The sequence below is a fragment of the Danio rerio genome, chromosome 7 (genome assembly GCF_052040795.2).
Source record: "Danio rerio strain M-AB ecotype USA chromosome 7, GRCz13ab, whole genome shotgun sequence".
Lineage (NCBI taxonomy): Eukaryota > Metazoa > Chordata > Actinopteri > Cypriniformes > Danionidae > Danio > Danio rerio.
Window position 1 is genome coordinate 79,967,840 of NC_141027.1, and position 9,661 is coordinate 79,977,500.

Here is a 9,661-nt window from a genome sequence, read left to right on the forward strand (position 1 = left end):
TTGCTGATGGTAATGTGTGTTTTTATTTTATAAAGAATGCTCTCGATATTATTTCGGTTATAATAAAATTAATTGTAATCATATTTGGGGGGGAGGGGGGATAATTGTCTTTTAAAAATATGCCTATGTTTTACTTTTATTTATCTTTTTATTTCTGTGGTAGTTAAACTAATGGAACATAACAATTATTATTCATTTATTCATTTTCTTTTCATCTTAGTCTCTTTCTTAATCTGGGGTCGCCACAGTGGAACGAACCGCCAACTGATCCAGCATTTGTTTTACACAGCCGATGCCCTGGGAAACACACATACATACACTTTGGACAATTTTAGCATACCCAATTCCCCTATAGCGCATGTGTTTGGACTGTGGGGGAAACCGGAGCACCTGGAGGAAACCCACACCAACACGGGGAGAACATGCAAACTCCACACAGAAACACCAACTGACCCAGCCGAGACTTGAACCAGTAACCTTCTTACTGTAAGGTGACAGCGCTACCCACTGGACCACCGTAATTATTTATTAATTTATTTACGTACTTGTTTATTTAATTATTTATTTATTTATTTATTTATTTATTTATTTATTTATTTATTTATTTATTTATTTATTTTATTAATTAATTTATTTATTTAATTGCTTATTTATTTAATTACTTATTTATTTGTTTATTTATTTGTTTATTTATTTACCTACTTATTTATTTATTCAATTTATTTATTTAATTATCTATTTGTTTATTCGTTTACTTATTTATTTATTTATTTAATTATTTATTTATTTATGTACTTATTTATTTGTTTATTTACTTCTTTATTTATTTATTCATTTATTTACTTCTTTATTTAGTTAATTATTTATTTATTTAATTATTTATTTATTTATTTACTTCTTTCTTTATTTACTTCTTTATTTAATTATGTATTTATTTATTTATTTATTTAAATACTTATATATTTATTTATTTATTTACTTATTTATTTATTTACTTATTTATTTATTATTTAATTATTTACTTATTTATTTATTTATTTATTTACTTCTTTCTTTATTTACTTCTTTATTTAATTATTTATTTATTTATTTATTTATTTATTTAAATACTTATATATTTATTTATTTATTTACTTATTTATTTATTTACTTATTTATTTATTATTTAATTATTTACTTATTTATTTAATTATTTATTTACTTATTTATTTATTTATTTATTTATTTATTTATTTATTTATTCATTGATTTATTTTCTGTCGTTTGGTTTCTGCTCTTGGTGCTTTTTCTTTCGTATCAGTACCATGGTAAGTAGTGCTAGTATAGTAAATGCTGTGTATTTATCTTTTGTCCACTTAAAAATAAAAGTCACTGTTGCTCGTGCTTGAGGCGGCGGAGGCGCGCGTCCGTTATTTTGAAAGTGAGCACGTGCACGCGCGCAGCTGTCATGACGTTAAGATGAGCCACACCGTGATCGCGGAGGGAGCCGCTAAAATCCGAGACGGCAAAAAAGTATGGAAATATGTCTGTGTGTGTGTGTGTATGTGTGGGTTTGAGAGAGGGAGTGTGTGTAAAAGTGCGTTTTGATGTCTCCCACAGTGGAAGAGTCGCTGGTTGATTTTGAGAAAACCTTCACCAGTCGCAGGTCAGTCCATCATTATTTACGTCACAATAACAAACAGAGAAGATCCAACATGTGCCTTTCTCCAAGATCTAACATTAAGTTTGATATTAATTAATTTCTTATTAGTTTAGATGTATTTATTTATGTATTTATGAATGATGAACGTGTGCGCGCGTGCTCGTGACACAACACAACTGTACATTTAAGCTAAACTGTCTTATTTCTTAATTAATAGCAAACTTCATCAGTGACAGGATGGTGTAGAGACATTTAGTACACTCTAAATAGTAAATGCTGGGTTTTTGTAACCCAATGTTGGGTCAAACATATGGACAAACACTACTGTTGGGTTAAAAAGTGTAATTTAAGTAGGTAACGCTTCACAATACGGTTGTATTAGTTATTTATTTACTAACATGATCAAGCTAATGAACAACACATTCATAACACTTTTTATAAATCATTGTTGATGTAAATAAAGTCATTCATTGTTGCATTAGCTATTCATTCATTCATTTTCTTGTCGGCTTAGTCCCTTTATAAATCCGGGGTCACCACAGCGGAATGAACCGCCAACTTATCCAGCACGTTTTTACGCAGCGCATGCCCTTCCAGCCGCTACTCATCTCAGGGAAACCACCATTCACACTCATACACTACGGACAATTTAGTCTACCCAATTCACCTGTATCGCATGTGTTTGGACTGTGGGGGAAACGGGAGCACCGGGAAAACCACGCGAACGCACGGAGAACATGCAAACTCCACACAGAAACTGACCCAGCCGAGGCTCGAACCAGCGACCTTCTTGTTGTGAGACTGCGTCGCCTGCATTAACTAAGATGAGTATTTTAACAAAGCATTCGTAAATGTTGGACTATATTAATAAATGCTGTAGTGTTGTTGATTATTAGCCAATATTAGTAAATATGTGAACTAATAATAACTAATTAAATCTTAATGTAAAGTTTGACCTTTAAATTTAGTTAAAAAAAAAAAAACATTATTGTTTTATTCCTCATATTTAACCCAACATTGATGTAAATAAAGTCATTCATTGTTGCATTATCTAATGTTAACGAGAAATAATTAATATTTTAATAATGCATTCGTAAATGTTGGACTATATTAATAAATGCTGTACATTATTAGTTCATGTTAGCAAATATATTAACTAATAATAACTAATTAAACCTTATTGTGAAGTTTGATCTTTAAATTCAAAACCAACAATGGGTTTATTCATATTTGACCCAAATAGTTTATAAGGAAAATAGTTTCTCCTAATCAATAATATATATATAAATATATAATATATATATAAACTATTTATATATATATATATATATATATATATATATATATATATATATATATATATATATATATATATATATATATATTTGTTTTGTTTTAAGTTTTATAATGTCTGGATTTCATGTTAATAACTGACGATACATTATAAAAGAAAAGCTGTTGTAATATAATTTAATAATATTATATTTTTATTAGTGCTGGGCAAAAAGTAATGCATTCATTTTTTGCAATTAATGGCATCCAGAATAAAAGTCTTTTTGACATAATATATGTTTATGGACTGTGTATAATTATTATGTATATATAAATACACACATGCATGAATATATTTGAGAAAAGGTTTATTTATATTTAGGTATATAATATATATATGTGACATTATTTTTTAAGCTAATACTTTTTTAAATGTATAGTTTTGTTTGTATGTATGCATGTGTGAATATCACAGACACATAGTACATATATAATACACACACGTATATCACGTCAAAGCAAACTTTTATTTTGGATGTGATTAATCGCAATTAATCTTTGCGCATTATTAATTTATATTGGTGTTATATGAGGAGCATCGTTCTTCAATACTGGGTTGTTTTTACCCGACGTTATGTCAAATATGAATCCATTATTGAACTGTAGGTAACTGTTGGGCTTAACTATTATTTTGTTTATTCTACAGTCTTTGATTTATTCGTAAACAGATAACACCATGGTTTAGTTTGAGTAATTAATGCTGCTGAGTTTTGAGTTTTTTTTCCTTAGTCTAAGGTCATGAATGGATGAGCAGGAATGATTTATGGTTTCTGCTGGTTGTGTGTTAGTGTGACATGCTCTGATGTGCATGTAGTGTCACGCAGTGGTTAATTCTGCTCCATTAATTAGAGCGCTGGAGCAGAGTTTCGTATATCAGCACAGGAATGTTTCACCTTCAGCAGATCAGCTGACCGAGCAGAGAAAACACTGAGAAACACGCTTGTACAGCTGCTGTGTGTGTGTGTCTGTGTGTGTCTGTGTGTGTCTGTGTGTGTCTGTGTTTGTCTGTGTGTCTGACTGTGTGTGTGTGTGTGTGTGTGTGTGTGTGTTTCTGTGTTTGTCTGTGTGTCTGACTGTGTGTGTGTGTGCGTGTGTGTGTGTGTGTGTGTGTGTGTGTGTGTGTGTGTGTGTGTGTGTCTGACTGTGTGTGTGTGTGTGTGTGTGTCTGTGTTTGTCTGTGTTTGTCTGTGTGTCTGACTGTGTGTGTGTGTGTGTGTGTGTGTCTGTGTGTGTTTGTGCGTGTGCATGTGTGTATGTGTGTGTGTGTGTGTGTGTGTGTATGTTCAACATCTGATTTTTAGTAACATTAAAATACATTACAAATTTTAAAAAAATTCTAACTTTTGACAAGCCCTATGCAAAATCTCAATCAGCCGAGATGTTTCATTCATTCATTCATTCATTCATTCATTTCATCCATGCATTGAGTTTTCTTTCATTCATTCATTGATCCATTCATTGATCCATTCATTTATTCATCCATGCATTGATTTTCATTCATTCATTCATTCATCCATTCATTAATTCATCCATGCATTGATTTTCATTCATTCATTCATTCATTCATTCATTCATTCATTCATTCATTCATCCATTCATTAATTCATCCATGCATTGATTTTCATTCATTCATTCATTCATTCATTCATTCATTCATTCATTCATTCATTCATTAATTCATCCATGCATTGATTTTCATTCATTCATTCATTCATTCATCCATTCATTTATTCATCCATGCATTGATTTTCATTCATTCATTCATCCATCCATTTATTTATTCATCCATGCATTGATTTTCTTTCTTTCATTCATTCATTCTTTCATTCATTCATCCATTCATTCATCCATGCATTGATCTTCTTTCATTCATTCATTCATCCATGCATTGATTTTTCTTTCATTCATTCATTCATGCATTCATTTTTTTCATTTATGCATTATTTTTTCATTCATGCATTCATTAATTCATGCATTCTTATTTTTTTTATTCATGCATTCATTTTTTAAATTCATGCATTAATTCATTCATTCATACATGCGTTCATTAATTTTTTTCATTTATGCATTCATTTTTTTATTCATACATTCATTCGTTTATTCATTCATCCATTCATTCATTCTTTTTTCATTCATGCATTCATTCTTTTTTTGTTCATTCATTCATTTATTCATTATTTTTTCATTCATGCATTCATGAATGCTCTTTCATTCATTAATTTATTAATTAATTCATTCATTCTTTTTTCATTAATTTATTCATGCACTCTTTCATGTTTCCATTCTTTTCTTCTTATTAGGAATAAGAAAAACAATAATGTTCTGTTAAAGGTTACTACTATTTTATGTCAGGTGATGTCATGTTTAAACTTCAGACATTCATGACTGTGTGTGTGTGTGTGTGTGTGCGTGCATCAGACTGTCTGCTGTTGTGCGTGTATAGGGAGCGCGGTGAGTCGGAGTGTGTGGTGCTGACGCTGGAGCACGTCTGCGGTCTGCAGTCGAGTGATTCTGCTGACGGAGTTTCACACACACTCTCCATCCTGAGCCTCAGTCAGAGTGCAGAGATCGGCTTCGACAGCAGGGCGGCGCTGCAGAGCTGGGAGACCAGACTCAGATACTGCCTCGGAGAAGGTCAAACACACACTCACACTTACACTTACAGACACACACTCACATACATAGGCATACACAAACAAACACACACACATGTACATAAACACACACACATACAGTTACAAATGCACACACAGACACACTCACATACGCTTTCAAATACACAATTAACATACACGCACACACACACACACACACACTCACATACACACACATTGTAATCATCGTTTTGTAAAATGTCCATGCATTAATGTGTGTATGTGTGTGTGTGTGTATGCGTAATGCAATGATATGTATGTGTGCATGAGTGTGTGTGTGTGTGTGTGTGTGCGCGCATGTGTATGTAGCTGCTCTTTGTTGTCATTGGCATCCCCTCATAAATCTGCTTCAGTGTCAGTGCTAACAGGTTTAACCCTGCATGCATTCCCTCACACCACACACACACACACACACACTGACTGTTTACACTTTATTAACTGCACAGACTGAAGTGAGCGAGCGACGTCTGTGTGACATCACGGACACTCACTAGAGCTCACTAGTTAGTGCTGACTGCCAAGGGAAGGAGTCCTGCTGCTCATATGACGGACTGAAGATGAAAACAAACCACAGTCTATACCTTTTCTATTGTTATTCAACACACACACACACACACACACACACACACACACACACACTATATTTATATATTATACTGTATTATATATTATATATTTAGATTTTACTTCTGAACCTAGCAACCACCCTGTTTACCTTAGCAACCACACACTCGTGTTATTTCCCTGCTTTGACTGTGCTGTGGTGCACTGAAGCGTCTGATTGAGCGTTTATGTATAATCGGTGTGTGTTTTCACGCGCAGTTCACAGTTTCGGTGTGTGTGTTCTTCCCGGCACCAAACTGGAGAGCGGACCGGCGATGCTGCATTTATGCAATGATGTTCTGGTCATCGCTAAAGATCATCCAGCGGTCATCATGGCGCACTGGAACCTGCTGGACCTGCGAAGATACGGAGCGATACACAACGGCTTCGTGTTTGAGGGAGGAACGCGCTGCGGCTACTGTGAGTATCGCCATGTGATGGGTATATACAGTTAATATAGGGATAAAGTACATCCATGAGGATGTTATCACAGAATAAAGACCCACGGGTTTATCGGTAGCCTGACGCAAAGGGAGGTTTACAACCACCTGGATGTACTTTATCCTGCTTATTACATGGCTACTTAAACCCACAAAACACAAACATCAGACACAAAACATTGTTCTGAGCCCTAATAGTTTATTCATTTCATTTAGATAAATGCTGAAGCTGACAGAAACTAAAACAGCTGATGGAGTATACACTAACCTGCGCATTGTTCAGACACTAGATGGAGAAAAACAGTCAAAATCACAAAGCTAACAGGATGAAAACAGCTGATGGAGTATACACTAACCTGCGCATTGTTCAGACACTAGATGGCGCCAAACAATTTGAAACATTCATTCATTCATTTTCTTGTCAGCTTATTCCCTTTATTAATCCGGGGTCACCACAGCGGAATGAACCGCCAACTTATCCTGCAAGTTTTTACCCAGCGGATGCCCTTCCAGCCGCAACCCATCTCTGAGAAACAATTAAAAACAGTCAAACTAAATATACAGTCTGTACATTAGAAACATCATTCCAGCTATGGGGAGTCCCCATAAAGATAACTATACAAGTATGTGTGTGTGTGTGTGTGTGTGTGAGAGAGAGCAGGTTTATGTGGTTTACAGGGATACAAAGTTGCATAATGACATGGGTATGGTTTAATTGTACTCTATTAAGATGGTTTACGAGGTCACACCTCATGTCCCCATAATTCAAAATGCTTCATAATCATACTTAACGAGGTCTTTTGATGTTCAAATGTTGCCACAGGTTTACTGTGAGGGTTGGGTTTAGGGGTAGAGCTATATAATAAGCTTTATTTACTATATAAAACAGATTGTGCCTATGGAGTGTCCCTGTAAATCATGGATGTGTGTGTGTGTGTGTGTGTGGTCGCTCTGCTGGTTTTGTGTGGTCTTCTTCCTCTGGAGTGACGGCTGTTTCTGCTCATTGACCTTCACCTCAGGAGGCTTTATCAGATTCCTAGAAGAAGTGAGTCAGACCTCATTTATCCAGACCTGCAGAACTGACACACACACACACACACACACACACACACACACACACACACTTATCCAGAATTATCACCAGTTATATGGAAAATACAGTACAATCAGTCAAAAAAAGTCCCCTTGCACAAAAAAACTAACAAAAAAATCAATGTTGGCTTTAAAGTGATGGTTAGTCTTATTTAAATGTGGTACTAAAGCGTTATTACTTGCCAAAGAAGCTGTCAAAATATTAAAGTCATAAAAATGAGTTAAACCAAAACTAAATTAAACTATATATATATATTTATATATGTATAAACTCCACACAGAAACGCCAACTGAGCCAGCCGAGACTCGAACCAGCGACCTTCTTGCTTTGAGGCGAACATGCTACCCACTTTGATCTTTTTATAGTGTTTTAGTGTTCTTTTGTAGCTCAAAAGCTGTATTCATCTGTAAAAGAGTGAGCAGAACATTATACTGTTGAGTGTGTCAGTGTGTGTATCAATGTGCTTGTTTGTGTGTGTGTGTGTGTGTGTGTGTGTGTGTTTCAGTCATGCGGGTGTTTGAGATAAGGGCACTCTCCTGATTTTTATCTTCTATGTGTGTATGTGTGTGTGTGTGTGTGTGTGTGTAGGGGCCGGCGTCTTCTTCTTGTCTTGTGCCGAGGGCGAGCACATCAGTTTTTTATTCGACTGTATTGTTCGTGGTATTTCTCCGTCCAGAGGCCCGTTTGGACTGAAGCCACTGTTCCCAGGTCAGTCTGAGACCCGTCATCACAATCACCACAACAGATCAATTACTATAGTTGTTGTGTTACCATAGCAACCGTAGAATCACCACAACAGATCAATTACTATAGTTGTTGTGTTACCATAGCAACCGTAGAATCACCACAACAAATCAATTACAATAGTTTCTGTGTTACCATAGCAACTGTGGAATCATCACAACTGATCAGTTGCTATAGCTGTTGTGTTACCATAGCAACTGTATAATCACCACAACAGATCAATTACTATAGCTGTTGTGTTACCATAGCAACTGTATAATCACCACAACCGATCAATTACTATAGGTGCTGTGCTACCATAGCAACTGTGAAATCACAACTGATCAGTTGCTATAGCTGTTGTGTTACTATAGCGACTGTGGAATTATCACAACTGATCAGTTGCTATAGCTGTTGCGTTACCATAGCAACTGTATAATCACCACAACAGATCAATTACGATTGTTGCTTTTACAATAGCAACTGTATAATCACAACCGATCAATTTCTATAGCTGCTGTGTTACCATAGCGACTGTGTAATCTCAACAGATCAATTACTATAGTTGTTGAGTTACCATAGCTACTGTGGAATCATCACAACTGATCAGTTGCTATAGCTGTTGTGTTACCATAGCAACTGTGGAATAACCACAACAGATCAATTACAGTAGCTGTTGTGTTACCATAGTAACTGTAGAATTACCACAACATTTTGGTTTACCATAGTTGTATCATTCCTCTTACATGTAATAACTGTGTTAAGCAGAAGAAAAAACGTTTAAGTTACAAATGTTTTCATATTAACAAAGAAGCTGTCCTTCAATAATTGATCACATTGAGTCATTACTTAGGAAAACTGCCACAACCCCCAAAAAGTATGTGTATCGGTATTGGTGAGTACAAGAAAATATGATCGGTACTTGTCTTTTAAAAAATCATTCGGTGCATCCCTCGTTACTTTACACCGCTGTGCCTCTGATGTCCCTCAGGATGATCAGTGGCGGTGGACAAATATCTGACTCCTCTGGCCATTTGCCTTCTGGCCCACATGACTGCTCTATTATTAGCAGTTTAAGTGCTGGACAAACACTGGGGTTCAGCTGCAACCCCTTTACATGAGCTCAACATGTCCCCGATGCGCACTCGTACACACTACTCAGACAGGCTGTTCA

At 35.2% G+C, this 9,661-nt stretch overlaps 1 protein-coding gene across 6 annotated transcripts in view; it reads left to right on the plus strand.

Moving 5' to 3' along the window:
* The first annotated feature begins 1,444 nt into the window (after positions 1 to 1,444).
* Positions 1,445 to 9,661, plus strand: part of dok7a (docking protein 7a) — a 20,121-nt gene continuing 11,904 nt past the window's right edge. For 4 of the 6 annotated variants that reach the window (XM_087262404.1, XM_087262405.1, XM_087262406.1 and 1 more), the window contains exons 1-5: positions 1,445 to 1,512; positions 1,600 to 1,645; positions 5,393 to 5,608; positions 6,451 to 6,651; positions 8,353 to 8,472. In XM_087262404.1, the coding sequence (XP_087118530.1) occupies positions 1,459 to 1,512; positions 1,600 to 1,645; positions 5,393 to 5,608; positions 6,451 to 6,651; positions 8,353 to 8,472 (637 nt within the window). In that variant the 5' untranslated portion in view covers positions 1,445 to 1,458. The remainder of the gene's footprint in view (positions 1,513 to 1,599; positions 1,646 to 5,392; positions 5,609 to 6,450; positions 6,652 to 8,352; positions 8,473 to 9,661) is intronic. The other 2 variants (XM_087262408.1, XM_087262409.1) reach the window with 1 other exon arrangement.